This window comes from Camelus bactrianus, chromosome 15, assembly GCF_048773025.1.
Source record: "Camelus bactrianus isolate YW-2024 breed Bactrian camel chromosome 15, ASM4877302v1, whole genome shotgun sequence".
Classification (NCBI taxonomy): Eukaryota; Metazoa; Chordata; class Mammalia; order Artiodactyla; family Camelidae; genus Camelus; species Camelus bactrianus.
Genome location: NC_133553.1, coordinates 31,592,554 through 31,617,698, shown reverse-complemented (window position 1 = coordinate 31,617,698; position 25,145 = coordinate 31,592,554). Strand labels below are relative to the sequence as shown.

General features: G+C 44.4%; 1 protein-coding gene and 1 non-coding gene across 2 annotated transcripts in view; one reads left to right on the top strand and one right to left on the bottom strand.

The window, feature by feature from the left end:
* The window catches only part of DPYSL5 (dihydropyrimidinase like 5), an 81,829-nt gene that overhangs the window by 31,289 nt on the left and 25,395 nt on the right, over window positions 1-25,145 (bottom strand). The window contains exon 2 of the mRNA XM_074341794.1: window positions 14,474-14,738. Coding sequence (XP_074197895.1) covers window positions 14,474-14,734 — 261 coding nt within the window. The 5' untranslated portion in view covers window positions 14,735-14,738. The remainder of the gene's footprint in view (window positions 1-14,473; window positions 14,739-25,145) is intronic.
* LOC123614979 (U6 spliceosomal RNA) lies at window positions 5,104-5,210 on the top strand. The gene has a single exon (XR_006722494.1). It is a non-coding gene; the product is annotated as a U6 spliceosomal RNA (small nuclear RNA).

The following is a 25,145-nucleotide window of genomic DNA, read 5'->3' as shown; positions in this document are numbered from 1 at the left end:
AAAATCGTCTGGGAAATGCACTACAGAATCAACAAGAGAGGGCTGAACTCAATGTGCTGTTGTTGTAAGAGGCCAGTTCTGTGAAGCCAGGAGCTGGGAAAGAGAAAGCAGGCTGGGAGAGCTGAGGCAATGGGGAGCTGGGGGCTGACACAGGGGTCCAGGTGGAGGCCCAGCACAGCCCCAAATGGGGAGGGGTCCTGGAGAGAGCCCAGAGTTTGGTTGGAGCTTAGAGTGACATTTGAGTTTTTATGTTTGTTAGAAATACAGCTCAATTCTTTGATGGTGTGTGGAGGCAGGAGGTGTGGTGGGAGAGGCCTGAACTCTGGAGCCTGGCAGACCTAGATCTGAGGTCTAGCTTTATCGCTGAGGAGTCTGGTGCTCCTGGGCAAGTGAGCTCTGGCTTATGAGGATGAGGGTGCCATTTCCAGGAGAGAAGCAGGGTTGTGGTGGATGTGTTGAGTTTGGGGCAGGTGCTCAGAGGTGTCTAGGCTGTAGCTATAAATCTGAAAGTCAACAGTAATAGATCACCTGGGGAGAGAAGATGAGTATGAGCAGAAGGCACTCGCGGGTAGGATGCTGAGAAGCAATCACCGTAGGAAGGAGTAAGACGAGACCAGGTAGGAGACTGTGAAGGAGAGCAAAGAGATAGGAGGAGGAGCGGGCTGCCATGGGGTTCTGGAAGCCAAGAAAGTCCTCCCACCAAGGCAAGAATCTCCCTGGCTCACTGGCTTCAAGAGGTGAGCTGCCCTAGAGGTTAAGATGCCCTCGAGGGAGGCCCAAGCTCCCCCTCCCTGATGTGAGCAGATGAGGTAGCTTTCAGGTCCCAGGGACAGTGGACACACCAGCTCAGGAAGCTCTGATTTAAGCCTGCCTGGTTCCTGCTCAACAGGGAGGCTCCCGGCACACAGAGAACTACTAACAGCGAGCGTGCTGCTGAGAGGGAGAGAAAGGTCTGAGATTCGCTGTGAAATCCCCATCTTGCCTCCTCCTTTCAGCCCCATCAATAAAGAACAGGCCTGACTGCCATGCTGCGGGGAGCTGCTGGATCAGGCACAGGTCAGAGGGAGGCCATACAAGAGCTCTTGCTCCCCCTTCCCTTCTGTAGCAAATTCCTCAGGACAAAGCGGTGCTGGCTCTCTCCAGGGCTGCTTGTGTGGGCATGCTGGCGGCAGAATCACCGGCCAAGCCTGGAAAGGCTAATATGAGAGGACCCCACAGGGAAAGATGGTTCCTTGGTTCTGGGATTCTCACCCCTGCAGGGACCAAGGTAGCAGGGGAGTAAACCCACTACAGAAACTTTCGGATGAAACTAGGCCCAGAGAGAATCTCCTGGAGGTCTGCAGACCAGCACGGGGACCTGGTCCCTTCCTCCCTCAATGCACGAAGTGCTCCTGGAGAGGGTCACCTGCACAGCAAAGTACTTCCCTCATCTAATCTTCACATCCACCGTGTTGGAAAGAAGTTTTTTACCATCTCAGTTTTTTAGAGATCAGCCAAGACTGGGATCTAGATATTTTTACTCCAAATCTCATAACACTAAGAACAGATCTGATACCAACAAAATGGTAACTAAGCAGAGCCTCATAGCCTGGGGCGATCCCACCCCAGCTTCAGGGTCTCCCGGAGGGTGTACTTAAAATAGACAACTGATAGGGAAGTATATACATCAGCCCTAACATTTTCTCATTTTGGAACTAGAAATACATGAATGCCAACTGGTGGGAGAAATGTAAAAGCATGCATGGTTTTCTCATCGTGAGACTTGATGCACATTTCCGTGGTTAAGATATTTTCCTTAAACCCTGGAATGAATTGTGTTAATTCCCAACCCAACAAGACTAGAATGTCCCAGGGACACAGAAGCAGCCTGCTAGCAAAAAGTGACACGACTCCCACGGACGCCATCGGACCACTGTGGCAGTTAGCTCCTGGGGAAATAAACATTTACTGGCAGCCTGCTCCGTGCAAGGTTCTCAGCATTTGTTGTCTTATTTGATCCTCAAAATGACTCTAATCGAAAGCAAGGACTCAAATAGATATCTGTGCATCCATGTCCAGAGCAGCACTATTCATAATAGCCAAAACGTGGAAGCAACCCAAGTGTCTACTGACAGATGAATGGATAAACAAAATGTGGTAGATACATAAAGTGGATGTTATCCAACCCTAAAAAGGAAGGAAATTATGACACACACTACAACATGGTTGAGCCTTGAGAACATTATGCTCAGTGAAATAAGCCAGTCACAAGCAGACAAATACTGTAATGATTCCTTATACGAGGTGCCCCGAGTAGTCAACTTCACAGAGATGGAAAGTGAAATTGTGGTTGTCAGGGGCTATGGGGAGTAGGGAATGGGGAAGTTAGCATTTAATGGATACAGAGTTTCAGTTGGGGAAGCTAAGAAAGTTCTGGAGATGGATCATTGTGGTGACAACATTGTGAATGCACTTAATGTCACTGAATTGTATACTTAAAAATAGTTTAAACAATAAATTTTATGTTATATATATTTTATCAATAAAATTTAAAAAATGATTCTGTAGGGTACAGGTTACTCCTCTCATTTTACAGATAAGAAAAATGGGGCTCAGAGGAAATCACGCAGCCACACTGAATGAGGGCCCATCTGCCTGGAACCCCAGGTTTCCTTTACATCATGCCACCCCTTCTAGAGCTCAGGAGAGCCCTGGCCAACTGCGGGGCTCCCTGGCTCCAGGATTCCTCTGTCAAAGGATGGAGAAAAGCCCAAGTGAAACTGGACCTAACTGCAGTCTAGAAACAGAAGGGTAGGTGTGGCTTGGGCTTGAATTATGGGGCTAAAGCTAAGAACTGTGCCAACATCTAAAATTATGAAATGAGGAGCTCCAGGCATCTCTCTAATCCAGAATGATTATCTTCACTGCTGAGCATCCAATTTAAATTCATTGTGTTTAATACAAAGCCGCAGAACAGAGCAGGCTGTCTCCTGACATGCAGTTACCATGGAGACTGGAGATGATCCTCAGAGGGAGTTATGTGGCGGAGAGAACGTGGCTGCCAGCTTCTGAGAAGCCGAGGGGCCTGGGGAAACCATTCTAAAAGAGAGCGGCACAGAGGGGCCCTTTGTCATCCCTCTTAGCAAGGCCCCTTCTCATCCCAAAGCAGGAAAGTTTACAGACAAGCAGGCCACCAACATCTTTATTAAAAGTCCAGGCTGCCCGCAGATGCCAGAGAAGAGGGGTTTATCAACAATCCAGAAATAAACCACATGTAACCCTATGTGCTCTCCTTCCCTCATCTACTCCAATGTTGGTGAGTCCTCTTTTTGGTCCCAAAGCCAAGTCATACCAGTGCTATCAAACTGTGGAGGGAGGCTGCCCTGAGGCCTTCCTGGATCCATGGTGTTGAGGAATGTGGGCTGGAGTCAAGGCGGGGAGGCAGGCAGACCCAGGCCTGTACTTCTTAGCATGGCAAATTATGTCACCTGTCTGAGGCTCAGCTTCCCTGCCCTGAAAGGAAGGATAATGAGGCTGCCTGAGGGGGGCTTTAAAGATCACAGTCAGTGTATAATGGGCACGGAAGCTCAGTGCACCCCATTGGAGGGGGCAGGGGATGGAAGTTCAGCTGTAGGTCCTGTGGGGAAGTGTGCACACCATGCTCTATGTAGGGGGCTGGGAGCCCAAGCCCATCAGAGGCTCAGCCTGCTCTCTTCTGAATACTGTTTTCCAGACAGCAGGAAAAATAGACTCTTTGATGGCCCACTAAGTCTGAAGCTTAGAGATTCGGAGCCAGAGTGCTCTCCCAAATATGAGTCCTAGAGTATCTTAAGCCTGGCAAAGTGAGAGTTAGGGTACCAAATCAGGAAAGAGCTATAGCCCAGGCCTGGTGGTAACAGAGGGTACCAAAGAGAATAGAAAACCTGTCAGAGAGAAGGGGAGAGGGTGGCAACAACTCAGTAGTGAGAATTCCATTCCACAAAAGTTTTATCCTAATCTAGTCTGCTCAGAACTCCTGGCCCACTCTTGTTCTCTACTGACTCTAAATCTAAAAGGAAGAGGGAGCAGAATGAACTCTTCCCCACACCATCACCACAATTTAGTGTACATTAAGATACAGATCACGTGAAGACAACATATTGAGATCAGTATGTAATCAAGCATCAGGGAGAACAACACATGGCCCTCATCTGAACCCCCAGCACCCAATAAAGTTCCTTTTAACATACACAACCCACAGATTTTTTTTCTCTCCAAATAACTTGAGAAAATTTTGAAGAAAATTCTTAACTTTTAGCTAATAGAAAGGGACCATGCTAAGGGCTGAGAAAGTTTATCAAGTGCTTGGTTAAAGCACTCTGTTTACAGTTTTCTTAAGGTTTTGGTTTACAGCCTGCACTAAAAAGTTTGTTTCCAAGAAGATAGCCAAAACAACGTTGGAAAAGAAGGACAAAGTTGAAGGACTTATATTATTGGCTTTCAAGACTTCCTGTAAAGCTATGATAATCAAAACAGTGTGGTATTAGTGTAAGGATAGAGAAATAGACTGAAAGAACAGAAAAGAGAGTGCAAAAATAGACCCACATACACAGTCAACTGATTTTTGACAAGGGATACTCTTTTCAACAAGCTGTGTTGGAGCAATTGTATAGCCATACACAAAAAACTGACCCTCAACCCTCACCATACACCATATATAAAAACTAACTTAAGAGGGGGAGAGTAGAGCTCAGTGGTAGGGTGCATGCTTAGCATGCACAAGATCCAGGGTTCAATCTCTATTATCTCCATTAAAAAAACAAAACACAAAAACAGGAAAACTAACTTAAAATGGATCATAGACCTAAATGAAAGAGCTAAGATGATAAAACTTCTAAAAGAAAACATAGGAGAAAATCTAGTGGATTTCACAAAAATTTCTTGATTATAGCACATAAACTATGAAAGAAAAAAAATCAGTAAGTTGAACTTCAAAATTTTAAACTTTTGCTCTTCCTAAGACACTGTTTATGAAAATGAAGAGGTAAGTCACAGTCTGGGAGAAAATATTTGCAAAATATATACCCAACAAATGACTTGTAACTAGAATATATAAACAACTCTGACAACTCAATAAAAAGAAGACCAGCAGTGCTCACTGTGGCAGCAGTAAACTTGGAATGATACAGAGAAGATTAGCAAGGCCTCCTCACAAGGATGACATGCAGGTTTGTGAAGCGTTCCATATTTTTCAGTTAGAAGGTAAATAAGTACTAGGGATGTAATGTACAACATGATAAATGTAATTAACACTGCTATATAGTATTTGTGAACGTTGTTAAGAGTAAATCTTGAGTTCTTATCACACGGATAAACCTTTTTTCTTTTTCTTTTATTTTGTATCTCATGATGATGGATGTTCACTAAACTTATTGTGATAATCATTTCATAAGTGCAGTCATTATGTTGTACATCTTAAACTTATACAGTGCTGTATAGCAATTATATTTCAATAAAACTAGAAGGAAAAAATTAAGATTTACCTATTCTGGACATTTTATTAAAAAAAAAAAAGAAAGGATTGGGGTATAGCTCAGTGGTAGAGTGCATGCTTAGTGTGCACGAGGTCTTGGGATCAATCCCCAGCACCTCCATTAACAACAACAACAACAAAAATTGTAAAGAAAATAAAATTAAATACTAAAAAAAAAAAAAAAGAGAGATCAATGACTCAATTAAAACATAGGCAAAAGATGTGAATTCTTCATCAAAGATATACACAGAGCAAATAAGCACATGTAAAGACATTCAACATTAGCCATTAAGGAAATGCAAACTAAAACCACAAGGAGCTACATTTGTTAGAATGGCTAAAATTAAACAGACTGATCATAACAAGTGCTGGCAAAGATGTGGAGCCTGGAAGGAATATAAAATGTTACAACCACTTTGGAAAACAGTTTGGCAATTTCTTAAAAAGCTAAATGTACACCTACCATCTATCCTACATGTCCCACTTCGAGGTAGTTACACAAGGGAATGTGAGCATATGTCCACACAAGCACTTGTATGCAAATGTTAATAGTAGCTTTGTCTATAATAGCCAAAAACTTAAGAATGCTAAGTCAAAGAAACCAGACCAAAAAAAGAATACATACTGTATTACTCCATTTATATAAAAATGTGAGAAAATACAAATTAATCCTCAGCGACAGAAAACGGGTCAGTGGTTACCTGATGTTGAGAAGGATTACAAGGGACACAAAGAAACTTTAGGGAGTGATGGATATGTTCATTATATTAACACTGATGGCTCCACAGTGTGTATATATTTCAAAGTGTATCAAATTATACACTCTGAAAATGTGTGGCTTATTGTATGTCAATTATACCCAAATCCAGTTGTTGAAAAAAAAAAGTATAACATAAAGATTAAAAAAAAGGTGCCTCATTGGGTTACCTAATCATGACCTTCTTCATTTTATACTCTTCCCAAGAATAGAGCTCACCAACATCCATCAAGTTTAAGTTTATTTTTAAATACTGAGAATACTGTAGAGAGTTTAAATCTAAAGCAAAAAGTTATTTATGAATTCATTCATCTCTAGTGGTACTTCCAGCTCTACCACTGTGTGCATGAGTGAGTGCATGTGTGTGTATGTGACAGTGAGTGTGTGACTGTGAGAATGTGTGAGTATGAGGATGTGAAGGTGTCTCACAGTGTGAATGTGTGTGTGTGGTGTGAGAGATAAACATCGGTTAATGAGAAAGTTCTTACTATATGTGGCCTACAGCTTTATCTTCATATAGTCACTAATTAAGGATCCTTAGAGCTCCTAATTTTTAATTAACAGGAAATAAAAAAGGATCAGAAGGAGAGAAAAACGTGGTTGGCAACAGGGATAACCTGAGGGAACAATGAGGCAGAAACTACCATGGTGTCTACACACATTTCCACCTGCAGTGCAATAAACCATTCTAAGACATGCACCTGACATTTAACATAGAAATCTGGCAACTTCAGATCACAGTTAACCTCAGCAAAGTTTGAGAGAAGAGATATTTTCAACTGAGATTTTTGAAGCATTCCATAAGGTCATATTCAAATATTTATTGAAATATTAAAAATATGCAGGCTTTCAGAAAAGAAAACGGAAGAAAAAGACATCATTCATGTATTATATGCATCACTGAAGTATACATACAATACATCATGTATTTTTCTTCTTTCTTTTTTTTTAAACCCCAGAGGATGCGAGTATAAAAGCAGAACTTGTATGAGGTATGAAAATTTTCCAAGATGCTTGGGTTCAATCATAAACGGTTCATTTATTTCTATTCCTGAATTAAAGGTTTTAAAAAGCAATAATCTCTCTGTATAGATCAGTCAGTTCTTTGCAAACATTCTTATTCTAAGAATTGAGGAGCTGTTTGGTCACTACAGGAGATTTTTTTCCCCTCAATACTAGATTTAAAAATTTGTAAGAAATGACAGATCTCCTCTCTTACATTTGTTCTAAGAAAGGTCAACCTGGCCTACGTGTTGGTCTGCAATTATGTAGATGTAAAATGAAAGTTGCCAGCAAGGGTTTGTTAAGCAAGACACCTGATTTGAAGCAGGACATCTTTAAATAGCTCCTGATACCTGCTGAGTTTATGACTGGCTATTTCTGTCTTTAAGAGAAAAGAAGGAGAGAAAAATTATCTAGAAATCATCACCATTACTATTAGGCTCCATCTGAAATCTAAAACACAGGGTCAACCTTGATAGCAGAGATGGAAATCAATTTTTTTGTTCCTGTTTGATGTCTAACAGTTTAACACATATACACAAGAAGAAACTGTACAATTGGACTTTCCAGGAGTTAGTCCTCAATCAGCATGGTCTATTTATTTAACATACACTCTTATAGTGCTTACTAAGCACTAAGTACTATTTTAAGTTCTTTACCAGTAGTAACTCACACACCTAAAGCTGAACCATAATCTCCATTTTCCAGCGAAGGAAACTGAGAGACCGAGAGAGATTAACTTGTCCAAATCACATAGCCAGTAAATGTGGAGCTGAAATTCAAACTCTGGCAGTCTACTGCAGTCTGTGCTCATGACTGTCACAGTATGTTGACATTCCTCTATTTCTTGACCATCTACTACACGTTTACAGCTATGTGGCTCTGTGCTGAGTCATAAGTTAAGTATCAATTGTGGTCTCTGTCCCTCAAAGTTTTCAATCTAATTGAGAGACAAACTTTATACAGAAAACAATTTGAAAGCCCCAGGATGACAAACTGTTTCAGTCGGGGAGAAGAAAGTGGATCCTGGTGCTAAATTAGCTGGAGGAAGAATGTGACATAAGTGTGGTAGATCTTGAAGGTTTCTACCGATGGGTGGGAGGGATGGCAGGGGAGAGCATGGGATGTTCATAGGGGAGGGGGCTGAAGAAACCCCCTACCTGATGGACACATGTTGGGAGTGCAGGTTGGATGGCGAGGGCAAGGTCAGATGGGGGAGCTGTCCAGGGTGGAGATCCAGGACTCTGAACTAGACAACCAGGAGCCACTGCAAGTTCTCAAGCAGGACATGACCCTGCTGGCAAAGCCCAGGACACAGGCAGCACAGGCACTAGATGGACAGTAGAACAATTTCATTACAATACCAAAGTGGGTGGATCAAGTAAACCAAGAGACTGGAAGATAGAGCCAAGGCCAGCCCTAGGGTGGAAGCAGGTAGTCATAGCCTGGGACTAACATTAATTTACAACATACTCTGCGCCAGGCACTGTGTGAAGTGTTTTTCATGCATTACCTCATTTAATCCTCACAACAACCATTTGTAAGCAGCAAAAACTGTCAGCTCTAAGGCACTGACATCAATGTTACTCCCTCTAGGGACAGTGATGTGTTATAAAGTCACTGTCTCGGGGAGGCAGAGAGCTCACCCTGCTGTCTGCTTGATGCATCAGTTCTGAGATGCCTTTATCTGGGTCCAGGCAAATTTGGAGCCATAGAGTGTCAAGCAAACTATTTGCATGCAGCCCACCGAGAGGTCACAGGCTGTCTGAAAGGGGTGACTGTCCAGGTCTGCGATTTTAGGAAACGTTAAGTGGTTTGGTGAAAAGGGCCTGAAATTTACATTTTGGTCCACCTATCTCTGGGACTTGGGGCAACTCATTGAACTTCCTATCAATGGGAAGGTGGGGCTAGATTTCTAAGGTTCCTTCCAGCTTTTCACAGAAATGAAGACATAAGTGAACTTGGGAGCATCAATTAATAAGCAAGACCCATATGAGTCTGACCCCAATAAGCAGGGAGTACTACTGCAGAGTGAAAAGACTGGAAAGACATTTTGGCCAAAATTAAACAGAAAGGGACAGAATACTGGTGTCAAGAAAAAAGAAGAAAGGAAGTGAGCAGCATTTAAAGCTTCAATTTCAAAAGAGCAAATTTCAAAGGCAAAATAGCAAAAATAATCTGCCCAATGGATTAATGGGCTCCTTGGTACGAATGTTGGCAGAGTGGACACCAAAGGGAATTTATTTATGTCCCAGCGTGTCATATGTCAGGACTCTGACAGGTTTAGTCCTCTGCAGTGGGGGGGAAGGAGGGTAAGGACCCTCCACTGGGGGTGAGATGTGGCAGGCCATCCTAGCCTATGCCAATGAACATCCCCTAGGCTGACCCAGTGCTGGCCAAGTACTCTTCCAGTTAGGATTTGGCTCCCCTTGTGGTTTGACTACAAGAATAGATGTCTTGCTGATGCCGATTTTGAGTTAGTGGGAGGCTGTCTCTGTGACGAGATGGCCCTGGGACAGACAAGAGGGAGTCTCTGGGTCCTCAAAGAAGAGGGACAGACCCAGCTGGACTCTGTTTGGTGACACCTCTACCACAGCCAACTTCCCTGCTCACTGATGATGTCTATGGGGTACAGACAGGAGGACAGAACACAGAGCTAGGGACACTTAGCAAGTACAGGGGTTCTAGGCCCTAGGTTGGGGTTTGGGAGCCCAATGATGGGACCTTACAGTGTGAATAGAAAGAGAGAAGCAAATAAATAAGACTGGCAAGGGTGAGGCAAGGCTGGCCCAAGCTTTCAAGGGGGATGCAGATGTCATCCTGGCATGTAGCAGCCAGGACATCATGCCATTCAAGGCAACTGAGAAAGTTCCTTAATAATCCACATGCTAGTGCTGGAATCACCAGGGATGCCTTTTTGAAAAATACTGATGAGGGAAGAGGCAGATCCAGAAACATTGATTTCATTGGTCTGGGGAGGTGGCGTAGGGGAAAGGAGGAGCCTGGACAAGTATTTTTTAAAAACTTCCCAAGTAGTTCTATTGTAATTTGCTTCCAGAGGTTGAGAGCAATTGTCCTAGACAGTAGTTCTTAGTACAGTTTTAGAGGTGCGGGAGGCAGAAAAGGCATCTAGGAAGCTTTTTTCCATTGTCCATGTCTGCCCCCTCTATCACCACCTGAGTGAAAGGGCTGTGCCTGCAGTTTATAAAAGCCTGAATCTGATATTCCCACGGGGCCATGGAGAGCCATTGAAGGGGTGGAGCCCAACAGCCTGCATTCACATTCTTATTATGTAATATTAGATACAACACAAAAGAATAAATGCAACTTCTAAGTAGGCTAGGCAGAATAAAAATAAAAGACCCCCATGGCCCAAGTGAAATCCTAGGCCTTTATTAACACAGTTGGTGTCACTGGCTCTCCCCCCCCCTCCTCCCCCACCTTCCCACAGGAGATAACCTCCTTCTTCAATGGGGTCAGCATTATTAACAAGCAGGGGGTCCTGGCACCTCTGGAAACTAGGTTCTGAGCCTCTGGGAGGGTGGGGCCTACAGGTTGGGAGGGTGTGGAGGAGGCGGGGAGGAGGATCAAGTGACAGGCTGTGAGCAAGGGCGGCAGAGGCAGGGGAGCCAGGCAGAGCCTGCCACAGCCTCTAACAGAAGCAGAGGCGGGCAAAGCATTTGTTAAAGAAGTGCTAGAGAAATCCCTTTAGACCCAGTACAATGGAGACCCAGATGCTCTCAGAAAAGCCAGGCTTTCAACTGTTTTGTCTTCCCAGCCCTGGCTGCGGCTGCCAAATTGACAAGCATGCAATAGCTCAGGGGGTGCAGAGTTCAAGGCCCCGCGGATCTGTCGGACAAGAACAAAAAGATGCAACTTGATCTCTTTTTCTCTATAGGCTAATCACTTGGGTGAGCTTTTCCTTGGGATTATTATTCTATTATAAACCCAGATGCTTACAGCGAATCAACTGCTACCTTTCTTAGAAGGTACAAAGTAGGTCAGCGGCAATCTATCAGGGTACACAGCTTCGGTCTGAGTGCCACAGGCTGTGTGAATAATTAAATCCATGCATCCCTGAGATCAGCATTGCAACAGGAGAGCGTTTTCTCTCTGCAGGAGATTGTCAGGAACTAGAGGAAAGAGGAAGCCAAAATATCCAGCTGTAGGAGCACAAACTCAGGAGTGGAGGGGAGGGGGGACGGGGCAGGAGTCGCTTCTGGGGAGGCTGGGATGTCTGAGGCAGGACTCTGGGCAGGGTCAACTGAAGGGGTGTGGGGAGGACTGGGTTAGGGGCTGTGAGATGAAACAGATACTCAGTATGAGCTGGGGCACCTGGACAAAGCCTGATCTTGCTTAGGGAATGGATAGAACAAAGGGCCAGTTTTGGTAACACCAGCAGCCAGAGTGGCTTGGGGGTCTATGGGCCCTTAAATTCCCTGTAACTAGGGCTTCCCATAGATTGGGGGTGCCTGAACCTGCAGGATCTGGGAGAGGTGGGACTTTTAATCACACATGGACTTTTATGTGTTTTTCCAGAGGCAGCAGCTCCCATGGATGAGAAGCTCAGAAAAGATCAAGAGTCACTACCTCGCACAAAGATGCTCGTGCAAAGGTCTTTGTTGGCTATAGAGAGCTGGAGGCTCTCAGGGGAAAACTCATCACTCCAAGCTAATGAGGCCCCAGCAGATGACAATGTGGAAAATAAGACAAGGAAGGCCAGCCTGCCCTCCCAGAGGCTGGTAGGCAGTGTAGTGACAGCATGGCATGCGTCCCTGGACTAAAGGTCTGCCAAGGGGGACAGTAACCAGTAAGCTACAAGTTTTGGTGCAAGGCCTGAGCATACTGCAGGATGGACTGCAGGATGGACTGGTGTGGTTATCAGAGTTATGCTGATGGCAAATACTGTGGCCTCTCTCACTCTCCTACTAGGAGTATTAACTGTTACAACCAGTTTGGAAAATGACTTGGCACTATCTCCTAAAGCTAAATATATATGTCCTCTATGACCCAGCAATCCCACTCCCAGAAATACCGCCAACAGAAATGTCTACATCCGGTTGCCAAAGACATGTACAAGAACATTCACAGTGATGGCATTTGTAATGGCCCCAAACTAGTAACCACTGCAATGCCCACTGATAGCAAAATGGCCAGGCACTACGTGGCCTCTCACACAGGGGAACACCGTGAAGCAATGAAAGTGAATCAAGCACGACATGCAAAAGCATGGGTGAATATCACAAAAATAACATTGAACAGGGGAATGGGTAATAGCTCAGTGGTAGAGTGTGTCCTTGGCATGGACGAGGTCCTGGGGGTTCAATCCCTAGTACCTCCATTAAAAAAAAAATCAGTCAGAGAAAGACAAGTATCATATGATATCACTTATATGAGGAATCTTAAAAAATGACACAAACTTATTTACAAAAAAAGGAAGAGATTCACAGACACAGATTAAAAAAATAATGTTGAGCAAGGGTATAGACTGCTTGATTTAATTTAATAAAGTCACAACCAACCTATGGTTAATATATTGAAAACAACCAACTTCCACACTTTAAATAGGTGAATTAAAGTATGTGAATTATATCTCAATTAAGCTGTTACATATTTTTTAAACTGTGATATTAGGCACAGTGGCTATCCTTAGTGAGGAGCAGTGACTGGGAAGGGACACAAGGGGGGCTTCTAGGTGCTGACAATGTTTGGTTTCTTGATTTGGGTGCTGGTCACAAGAGTGTGTTGAGTTGTGACAATTCTGTGTACTTGGAACGTGTGCCCTTCTCTGTATGTGTGATCTGCTTCAATAACAGTGACAGTAACAATAACCACCAACAAAGCAGGCCTGGCCTGGCCGGCTCGGGTGCATGGGGAGGGTGAGCTGAATGCGCTCATTCATGTCACAAAGACCCTGACTGCCACCAGGGTCCCCTCAAGAGGCCCCTGCAAGAGTTTATGAGGACGAGGCTCCCTATTTCATTAGTAGAGCGTCACTCGTAGGGCCCTGGGGGAATTCTCAGAAGAGAAAGTTGGGAGGATCCACCAATCACTTCTCTTCCCTGGGCTTGGCTCCAGTGGGTAGGTGTGGCCCGGGATGCCAGAGTATCAGGCCTGGGAGCATTCTCGCCTCAGCACAGGCTGGGCCATGGCTACTGTGACTCCTCACGGCCCAGGCCTTCGGGGTGGGTCTGCTGACCTTGGATTGGGAAGGGAGCATTAAGGGCCACTTGCATGAGGTGGACTATCCTGGAGAGCTGTGACCCCAAGGCCAGCCTCTGCCTGCCCCAGCCCCAGACAGGCTCTTTAGGGTGGGTTTGGGGAGCTTTGACAGTTGCTGCCTAGCAGCAAGAGTACTGGAGCCCCCAGGAAGATGGATCCCAGGGGGAGAGCACTGAGCACGGGCGAGGGGCTCCCTGAGAACCCCGGGTAGAACAGAGGGGAGATCTGAGGGTCCAGGGCCACTGGGGATTTGAGGCAGTGGGCCAAAGCAGGACAAAGGGTTGCAGCCACCGGGGCAGCAGTTGGTGGTTCCCTTTCACCCAGGGAACGTTAAAAGCCAATTCCTTTGTAAATCATACAGTACAAGGGGCTGCTGCCCGGGTCAGGGACTTCTAGCTCTTAAGATTCTGATTCAATTCTGCATTTAAAAAATCTTTATAAGTGAATCTGACATCCAGCTGGATGTAGAGACCCACATGGATAAGTATCAGTGACTTACTCATTCAACAAACATTTACTGGGCAGGTATTCTCATTCCAGACAGCTAACTATGTCTGTTTCATAATTTCTACCATTAAAATCATCTAGAAGAGGCATATCTATTTTTCACAATCTTTGTGAAATTAATTTAGCTTGTTATACATAAAGGAGTCCATCAGACCACATACATACACAATAACAAACACCAGCTAATTCTCTTCTTTTACTAGGTCTCTATTACGTGACGTAAAAATATAAAAATAAAATCAGTTCTTGGCCTGAGTACACAGGTAAGTAATGTGACCAGGAAAATAGTTCTAAATGCCCCTTTTCCCATAATTATGGAAACCTATGACATTTAGCCTACAACTTCCTATTTTAGTTGCCAAAGTCGCCTCATTAAGGGCACACTTCTTTTAGCAATATAGTGGGAGCACCCTGTTCATGTGGGTCTAGTCTGGAGAAGCCCCAGAAACAGAAAAACCACAAAGGAAGGCATCTTCACCAAACAGAAGCATTACCTTGGTCCCGTTGTAGAAGTCATCCACGCACGTAGCATTCATGAAGGTCTGGTGGAAGTGGGTGCTGGTGTCAATGCCTCCAGGGATCACCAGTTTCCCGGTGGCATCAATCACCTTGGCCCCTCCAGGGATCATGAGCTCACGGCCCACCTGCTGGATGATGCCATTCTCAATGTAGACATCAGCCTCGTGGGTGCAGTCATCATTCACAACCTTGCCTCCCTTGATGAGAATCCGTACGCTGGCTGAATTGGCAAGCATGTTCCTAAGGAAGGTGAGAGGGAGACATTGGTCAAGGTCAAAGTCCCTTTTCACTGTCACCAAGGTCCCACCCTTTCTTATGAGAGCCCAAATTCAATGGGCAGAGTAAGTGAGGGGGGATTCGGAGGAAGTTTCTCCACAGCCTGAGGACACTGGTCCTACAGCCAGCTGTGTTCACAAGCTTCCTGTGGTCCTCACAATAGGACTCACTGGGAATCATGACACTGTGGCAGTAAGGGTGAAGCTGGGGCACAAAGAAATATCAATTTTCAGGTTTTTGAAATGTTATGGGAGTTCTAAAGCATTTTCATATCTGCTGTCTCACTTTATTCTCAAAACAACTCCAGAAGTGGCATTTTACAGATGAAAAAGCTGAAATTGCTAATATGGAATTTATGGCTATGAATTAGCCAAGTCAAACCCAGAGGTATGAGCAATGTCCCTACTATACCATATGGCCCAGAAGACATCAGAGTCTCCTGAGGCATGTCTCAGAGAGCCAAATTCTCCAAACCTCACAGCTGTTTAATTCATGTCATTCTTCAGATGGATTCTGCTTCAGTTCACTCTCCCGTATTTGCCTCAAGAAGTCCACTACCACATTGAAGCTCCACAGCTGGCTGCACCTTGATAAGCTCATCTGAGGAGATTCTGAAAAGCACCCATGCTCAAACACCACCCTCAGAGGTTTAGCGTTATCTGGTCCAGACTGGGTCCTCAGAACCAATTTTTCAAAAGCCATAGAACTCTACCATACATTTAAAGAAGAATGAACATCAATCTCTTCCAGAAAGTAGAGAAGAAAACCTTTTCAAGCCATTTTATAAAGTCAGTATTACCTTAATACCAAAGACAAAGACATTACACAAAAAAATTAAACTACAATGTAATATCCCTCAGGAATGTAGACACAAACATTTCTAACAACATCTCAGCAAGTAGAATTCAGCAATATGTAAAAGAATTAAAGAATCCCACCATGCAAATGGGATTATTCCCAGAGATGCAAAGCTGACTCAATATTTGAACATCCATCAATATAATCCACCACATCCACAGGCTAAAGAAGAAAAATCACATGATCATATCAACTGATGCAGAAAAAGCACTTGACAAAACTCAATACCCATTCATGACAAAAACTCTCAGGAAAGTAGGAATAGAAGTTAACTTCCTCAAGTTGATAAAGAACATCACCAAAAAACCTACAACTAATATCAGAATTAATGATGAAAAACTGAATACTGTCTCCTTAAACTGGGAACAAGGAAAACATGTCTACTCTCACCATTGTTATTCAACAAAGGGAGTTCTAGCTAGCACTATAACAAAAGAAAATGAAATAAAAGGCAATAGATTGAAAAGGAGAAAACAAAACTGTTCTTATTTATGGGTGACATGATGGTCTATGGAGAAAATCCCAAAGAATCTACAAAAAAGTCTTCTAAAACAAATAAGTAAGTTCAGCAAGATTACAAGGTACAAGATCAACATACAAAAAGCTACTGTTTTTCTATATACTAGCAATGAACACATGGACACTGAAAAAAATTGAAATACTTAAGCACAAATCTAAGAAAACATATAGGATTTGTATGCTGAAAACTACAATCTACTGATGAAAGAAGTCAGCAGATATAAATAAGTGGAGAGACATACTATGTTCATGGATTGGAAGACTCAACATAGTAAAGATGTCAATTCTCCCCAAATTGATATACATGTTTAATGTAGTTCCTATCAAAATCTCAGCAAAAATCTTCTATAAATAGTGGTAAGATTATTGTCAAAAGTTATGTGAAATGGCAAAGGAACTAGAATAGCTAAAACAGTTTTAACAAAGAAGAATAAAGTGGAAGGAATCAGTCTACCTGACTTCAAGACTTATTATATAGCTATAGTAATCAAGACTGTGTGGAATGAGTGGAGGGATAGACACAAACATCAATGAAACAGAAAAGAGACCCAGAAATAGCCCTATACAACTGATTTTTGACAAAGGTGCAAAAGCAATTCAATGGAGGGAAGATAATCTTTTCAACAAATGATATTGGAGCAACTGGATATTCATAGGCAAAGAATGATCCTTGACCAATTCTACATTTGTCTGGGATATTTGGCAACTCTATATCCAGGATCATGTTCAACTTTCATCCCCTCTCCAATACACATCACTGTGAACAGAGCAAAGGAAGCAACATCCTTCTCATCCTCATTATTTCTCTTTGCCTGCCACCAGACAGGGTACAGGAAGCCTGTGTCCCAGGATGAAAAGGTCTTGGAATCTGTTGAAGGAATAACTCTGTAAGGAGATAAGTCAGATATCTGGAGAGCTTAGCCTGATATCCTGGACACACTTGGTTAAGCAGTTTGTTTTTTTGTCAAGTTGACCAAACTGGAGTGCGTGGAATCTCCACAACAAGAAAGTTTACAGTGCCTATTCATGGCCTCAGCTGCTAGGTTCTCCTGCTGTTAGGAGAGGCTGGCCTTTTGAGGGGCTGCTGCTGGGGGTAGTGTTGGGAAACAAGACAGGTGACTGGGAGTGAGGACCGTTCCCTTGCACAGAGACGTCCCCCATGAACATCTGGGCCCCGCCAGGTATCATTCTGACCTCTGGGGCGAAGGGGCCTCTCCCTCAGTGTGGAAGGCACTGGACAGAGAGGCAGTGGGAAGTTACGGGCCAGAGGGAAGGGAAGACATGGATAGTCACAGCCACAAGCCCATTGTCTGAAGCTGAATATATTTCAGGAGAAGATTTTGTCCTAAAATCTAAAAACTGGAATCTTAATTTAATACACAATAATCAGGAAATGAGTTTGGTTCTTAGCGGATGGACACAACCACTCTGACCAAAGGAAGCGGAGAAAGCCTGAGAGATGCAATCTCTCTCTCTCATTCTTTCTCAAGGCCAAGTGTGACCACAAAAAGAGAGATGCAAGTACTCAGAGGAAAATGATGGTGATGGTAAGATACACACCTAATCCTCTGTACAAATACGTATATATAATCCTCACCTTTTAAAGAAGCTTTAAGTAAGAATAAGAATATTTACGCTGGGAAATTGCTGCATAGTCACTATGTCATTGTGGTAAATGAGAGTACTGATTTACTTACTAATCCAGAACACATACTCATAGCACACAGCTGGAGGGTGGAAAACTTGAATGGGTGATGTGATAATGATTTACTGGGGATTCTTGTCTGAGCTTTTTGATGCTAGAATCATCAGCCAAGGGTGTCTTCTTCAACAGAAAAACAGCTCTTAGTAATAAGCTAACACCCTGTGCCTGGAATTTAATTCACATGGCAACCCTGCAAAGTAGGAACAAGGCAGGAAGTTTTAGTCCCATTTTAAGAGGAGGAAACAGAGGTTTTGAAAACACGTAGCCCATTAAAGGTCACACCACTCCAGGACAGAAGGACGGGTCTCACATCCAGGTCTGTTACTTAAAGAAAAGGTTAATCAGACTTAACTTTGGGTAGAAGACTTACAGGTGATTTTTAAGTTATTGATAGTTTTCTGTATTTTTCTGATTTTATGCAATAAACTTGTATTACCTTTTAGAATTTGAAAAGTCATGTTAAGAAGCTTTTTTTTTTTTAAGCTACAAAGAAGCCAGGAGGAATCCAATGTGACCCTCCATTCAGGTCCAGTGGGCTCAGTCCCACCCTCTGCCATCCTCTTCAGGAGGAGATGAAAAAGGACCTGCTACCAGCAGCTGTAACACTGAATCCTTCTCTAGAACGCTTCGGCTGCCGTTGGAAATCCCTGAAGGCTAACCTTCTCTGAATGGGCTGGGCTCCCTCAACAACACTGGGGAATCCTGGAACCTCTCCAGTCTGGGGATCCCATTCCCACGGGCCTGAGCTAGTCCTGGAAATCCAAGCTGGAGTGGACTCCTAGGACTACCTTAGAGGGAGCTCATTCTCAGAACTTAGAGGACACTGTTAATGATCTTAACAATTAGTAAATACCTTCTATGTACTGGGCCCTTTCCTAAATCCATCATATACATTATCTTATTTGATCCTTACAATGCCCTGAGATAGGTACCATTATTGCCTCCATTTTTACCATGAGGAAGCTGAGGCTTAGAAAAGTTAAAGAAAGTTCTTCATGGTCACACAGCTAGTTTAATATAGAGTAGGGATTGAAAGCCAGACAGTTGTTTTTAGTGTAGTTATGAACTGAATGTTTGTGTTCTCCCAAAATGCTGAAGTTCTAATCTCTAGCTGCTATATTTGAAGATGGGGCCTCTAAGGAAGTTTTTAAGGTTAAATGAGGTCATAAGGTTGCTCTGATCAGATAGGATTGGTATCCTCATAAAAAGAGACATCAGAGAGTCTCCCTCTCTCCCCAACGCCCATGAACAGAAGAGAGGCCATGTGAGGACACAGTGAGGAGGCGGCCGTCTACCAGCCAGGAAGAGAGTCCTCATCAGAAACCAACCCTGTAAATAACAGTCCTGCCATTAGATTTGATCCAGCACAAGACTGTCAGCTGCCCCCAGTCCTCTGGCAAACTTCCAGCTTCAGACTGGGGGCAGATGTGGTTACCAAGGTCTCAGAACGCTCCAGGCCTGGACTGGTGTGTTTGGATAATATCGCAGCATGTTTGCTTGCCAATCCCTGCCCAAGGTGCTTTTGGAGAATACCTTTTTAAAATGAACATCTGTGTGCATGAAAATATTCTAGAACTTCACTCCTTCTCAGTGTCAGTCACAGGAGACAACTCTGAAGCGACATAGGCCTTCCTCTCAAAAAGTCTAGTGGGTGAGAGACACACAGATAATTGTATAAATGACTAAAGTGTCAAGGGGACACTTCTTGCCTAAAGACCTTAAATCTAACTTGATTTAAACTGGGTGTCTTTCACCACGGACCAGACAACAGAGCTGTGACTGGGTGAGACCAGCCAGTCGGTGTTGGTAGAAATGTCTTTACACCAGGATCCTCCCCACACATTTCTACATTTCCAAACTGTCTACATCACCAAGATGTCTAATCTGTCCTGGCGCCCCCCTCGCTGTTGACTTGTGTGACAGTTGACATTCATTGTGCTTGTCACCTCCCCCAGTAACCTCATTAGCACCTCATTCCTACAGCTTTCCCTGCTCATCTTTCCTAAAGGCAAGAAACGAAAGACACGCTGGTGTATTTTTCCACAGTGCACTTGCTGTCTGTGCGTGTACACGTGCATGGACATAACAGAGTGAGGCGGAGAGGGGTGGGGAGACACCTTATACGTCTTAGGAGAGTCCCCGCAAAGGGGTTGCATATTCCTGGAAATCACAGTGACCAGTTGTTGAAACACATGCTCTTAAGCAGTGCAAACGCCATGGGCTGTGACAGTTTTTCCCTCTGCTCTGGTTGGGGCAGCATATTAGGGGAACATCCTTTGTCAGTGGTCATGGTCAAGAAGGTCAGGATCAGTTTTACTAATTTATGATGCTTGGAGTCACCCATTTTGTTCCAAAACATCATAACAGTATCCAGCCCACTGGCTCATGACATGCTATGGGCTAAATGCTTAGGTTCCCCTCCTCCAAATTCATATGTTGAAGCCCTAATCCCAATGTGATGATATTTGGAGATGGGGTCTTTGGGAGACATTCAGGTCATGAGGACCTTATAAGGAAAGACATGCGAGATCTCTCTCTGCCATATGAGGACACAGACAGAAGATAACTGTCTGCAAGCAAGAAAACGTTCTTACCAGGAACTGCATTGGCTGGCACCTTCATCTTGGACTTCCTGGCCCTCAGAGCTGTGAGGAATAAATTTTTGTTGTTTAAGCCACCCAGCCTATGATATTATTATAGCAGCTCAAGCTAAGAGACCACGTTAGACAGAACTGAACATTATAATCAAATCATCAAGTAATAACTGGGCCTTAAAATAAATATCACCTCCTTGAAAAACTTCTGGCTATATTCCACATTCCCATTTTTTTTTTAACCCAGAAATTTGATCATCCAGCTATTTTGTCTATGCAAATGGGAGAATTCAGACCACATATCTGTCCTCCCAGGAAGAAACGGGGAAAAAATGCCAGCTAGTTAAATGCTATTAAAAATAAATAAATCAGAAGTATGGAATTCTGGAGCTGCATAGATTCATGAGTCTACCGTGCCTTTCCCTCCAGCCCTGGAGTTTACCAACAGTGACCTTGAATAGAAGGGAACCTAGTCCAGGGCTAATGGGGTGGTGTTACACTGCAAATGTTAGGAATCTTAATTATTTTACAATTTACTCAGGGAAGCAAAGACACCTTCCACGGCAAGATGGTGGATTTACTCAAGTGTACACCGCTTGTATACCCCAGTTTCCTGGTTCTGTGGCATGGATTCCTCATATTCCTGAATTAGTGGAGGGTCAGAGCTAAGGAGATGCACAGGCTGGGGAAAGGGGGGCTTCTGGGTGCAGAAGGACCACGCTTTAAGCCAGGAGTGCAGTCTTTCGCGAGAAAGCCTCATGTTTAAAATAGTAACAATTCTTGCTATCTGCTCTCCAACAACTGTCTTGCTGGATAGCAGTAAATTTCCCGCACCGCCCACCCTCCTGCCCTTATTACTGCTGTTAAGCAGTTCCTGTGCAGAAGTGCACAGAGCATCTTGTCGAGCGGACACTCAAGGCTAGTGCAGCTCTGCTTCTCATTCACGAAATGCACACACCTCACACTCCTAGAAGGTGCACACTATTCGTCCTGCCAAGGAAATGCCAACCCCAACACTGTGTTTGGAATTGCCTGCTTCTGTCATCACCTTCCACAGCTCCCGTGCCTGCAGGGAGGTGTGAGACGAGGGGGGCTGGCACAGTCTGTCCGGCACAGCTGCCTCCTGCCAGCAGCTCAGCTGGCGGATGCTGGACGACTTCAGTGCTCGGCACAGACACACGAGCCAGAATGGTGCACAGGGGACACTTCTTACACAAAGACCTTAAAACCAACTTGATAGGTATTGGTTTAAGCCGTGTATTTCCTCTTAATAGGATTGGTTTAAGACTCACATTTCTTTTGGCAGAATCCACAGAAAAATGTGTGATTTTACAGACAATTGGTCACTGCGATATCCAGGAATATGAAAGCCCTACACAGTTGAGAAGGGTTTGTGGCATTTAAGCCAACCCTAAAGCAATCTGAGGTGGCAGCTGGAGGGGAGGTGAAGCCGTTCAGGTCACAGGGCACAGGCTGAATGGCATGGCCTTTCCCTTGTTCCATGCAGATAACATTTGCTAAAGGATCAAAGATATGTCAAGGGTTTGGAAAAGAAAACAAAACCATGCAGCTATTTTTCTTCTTTTTGTTACTGTTCTTATTTTTCAGTGGAGGTACCAGGGATTGAACCCAGGACCTCATGTGTGCTAACTAAGATGCACTGTACCACTGAGCTATACCCACCCCTGTTTTTCTTCTGATCAGCACATAGGGAAGAGAAACAGAATAATGGGAGCGCCATCCCTGGAGGGGGTGGGGTGTTTGTGCTTAGAGCCCCCTGGGATGATTCTGGAAAGGGATGCTCTTGGAGTTAAAAAATGAGAACAAATTAAAGGTTCGACAGAATACAAAAACCAAAAAGGAAGTCTGAGGTGAGTAGGAAACAGCCAAGCATTTAATAAATTTAATTTTTAAAAAGTAAATTGCTTTCTAAATAGTAAAGCACTGAAAAATTCTTAACTAATATTAAAACACATTATAATTTTATAACTGATTCTCAATTTGCTTTATCAACTCTTGAGGAGATTTTAAATAATATTTATAACCTACATGTAAGGTATAAAGAATAATGATACAAACACCTGTGAACTCAGCATTGCTATTACTGTTCAAGCCCTGGCACTTCCTTTGTCCCAACCTACAACCCCCTTCTCAGAGTTAACTGCTCCCCTAGTCAATTTGTATGGACTAATGACTAATAACAATCGAGTGACAAGAAAAAAAAAGGGACAAGATCACAGCTGTTCCTGTTCCATGACCACCTCTCCACCCCTCCTGTAGTCCCACTTCACCTGCCCTCAGACTGATTTCTTCTCCACCTACTTCTCTGCTTGCTGAGGCAAGCAGGAATCTGGAAACCCTTCCTGGATTCCTCTCCAACTAGACCGTGTCAGTATCCAGGAGGGCTGGCATGAGTGGTGGGCCTGATTCTGTTCACCTGTGACTTTGTGTAAAATGTTTTGAGAGATTCTGGATGCCAACTGCGGGAAGAGGAACTGGGGAAGGTGTAGGGTAGGTCCTCCATCTCTCATCTGGGGCTCTCCAAGGACTAGTGGGGACCTGGAGGCCAAGGACCTGGACAGGAAGCAGGGATAGTAAGGCCGAGGGGTAGCACATGGAGGGCAGAGGCTAGAGAGGCTGTGGCCGATGTTACACTCACCCTGAGACACACACGGATCCTTCATCTGGTTACAATACACTATTTCTGCACCTAACTGGCCAGCGAGGAAGCCTCTAACGTCCCAGGGGCCCTGTTTCCATTAACCCAGGGCTTGGGCAGAATCGAGACTGTGGGTGGAGGTGAGGGCTGGCCCAGGGTGTTTGTAATTGGGGACCATCTGTTCAAGACCACAAAGCATCTGCATCTGGAATACTGCCACCATCTTTGTCACCACATGGTAGAGAAGGTAGAATGGGACCAGGGAGGTCAGGAAAGGGCAAGACTACAGGTGAGAGCCCAGTGCTGGGGCAGCCTCTGCAAGCAGTAGGAGGAAAGGGAGGCAAACACGCCCATAGTCTGTCGATGTGATGGGTGTGAATATGGTGAACGAGGAAGAGCTTGCTCCTGAGAGAGCATAAAATACAGGCTTAGGACCAGGATGCTGCCACATGTGAAGGGGTGGACCTGGCTTCTGGGGAAGTACATATGCATCCAACGGGGGTGAGTCCTTAACAGGCTAAGATCAAGTAAGTGGTTTTAATCCCACGGGTTCATCTGGCCTGGCCTGGCCCAGCAGGGCTGGGCTCACCGACCACGTGTTGTCAACGCATAGGAGGGCAAAAGCGAAATTCCAAAGGATTAGCCATGAGAGGGTGGTAAGAAATGGAGCTGTGGGCCACTTGTTGGACAAGATTAGTGACGAGAGAAATCAGGCAGTTGTTAGAAGGCAGGGCTGAGCGTGCGTGAGAGCATGTGTGTTGCTGACCCAGGACCGGCTTCTCCGTGTGCTTCACACGTGTGCGCCTGTGTGAGTAGCCCAGCCTGGCACGCACGGTCTTTGGCATCTGGGCAACAGCCTAGCTCCTTTTGGGTGCCTACTTACTCACTGAGCTCAGGAGGCTTTTCATTTGAGGTTCGGTGAGGCCGAGCACCAGCAAACACCAGTAAGTATGCATTAAATCCCCCTTCCATGAGCCCAGCTGCTCCAGGGCCCTGGAGGAAGGGTAGAGGAAGGTGGCCATACATTGGAGATGAGGGTTCCTGTCTCCCAACGGAGGCTTTAGACCGAGAACACCAGGCTTGTCGTGACCAGTAGAATCAGCATCACCACAACCCTCCCTGCTCTGGCCGACCCGCTAGCAGATTCCTTAGCCCTGCTGGGCTGTCCATGCTCTCGCCAGCTGTCTCCAGGCTCCAGAAATAATTCCATCAGCTCCCTTGGAAGGACAGCAGCTGCAGCTCAGAGGTCTCCAGCGGCCCACAGAGTGGCTGCTTCCTAGAACGCCAGCCAAGGGGCGGAGGGGCCAGCGCTGCTGCCAGAACAGTGGGACAAGTGCTCTTCTCGCTGAGACCTCCGTTCTCAGGCCAGGGTGGGGACAGCCACCAGCAGGGGGAAAGAACGCGTTTTCCCAACTACAAAAGCATCACAAACCTGGGCTACCTGGTAAAGTCTAGATTTGGAATAGAAATTGAGCAGGAAAATAAAACTTCCACTTTTTTCTCTTTTAAACGGAAAATGAGTATGAACCAACTACAGCCAAATATATCTCAAAAACAAGAACTGAGGGAAAGAAGCAAGATATGAAAGAGTAAGGTATGATTCCATTCGTGGAACATTTAAACCAGGCAAAAGTGAATGACTGCGCTTCGGCAGTCTTCTGGATGTATCTCATAAAAAAGAACTGCAAGCCAGCAGAGAAAAATGATACGTCAAGTATTATTACAACCACATAAAAATATGTGCACAAAAACAGATCAGATAAAAATAAACAAGGTTTGTTATGGGGTGATTGTCCCACTTTAATGATTCAAACTTTCTATATGATAATAATTATGTAGTGAAAAATAAACAGGATAATTTAAAATAGATACTTTAATATTGTTTAAAATTTTTTGAAATAAGGTGAAAATCATTTCCTTTTCTTTTCAGGAAGTCTTGCCATCACCCCACCACCTTCTGGAAGATTTCCTAAAAGGCCTGGGCTTTAGGACAAACCAATCTCCGCCTTTATTTCGACTCTTAAATAGATTTCAGA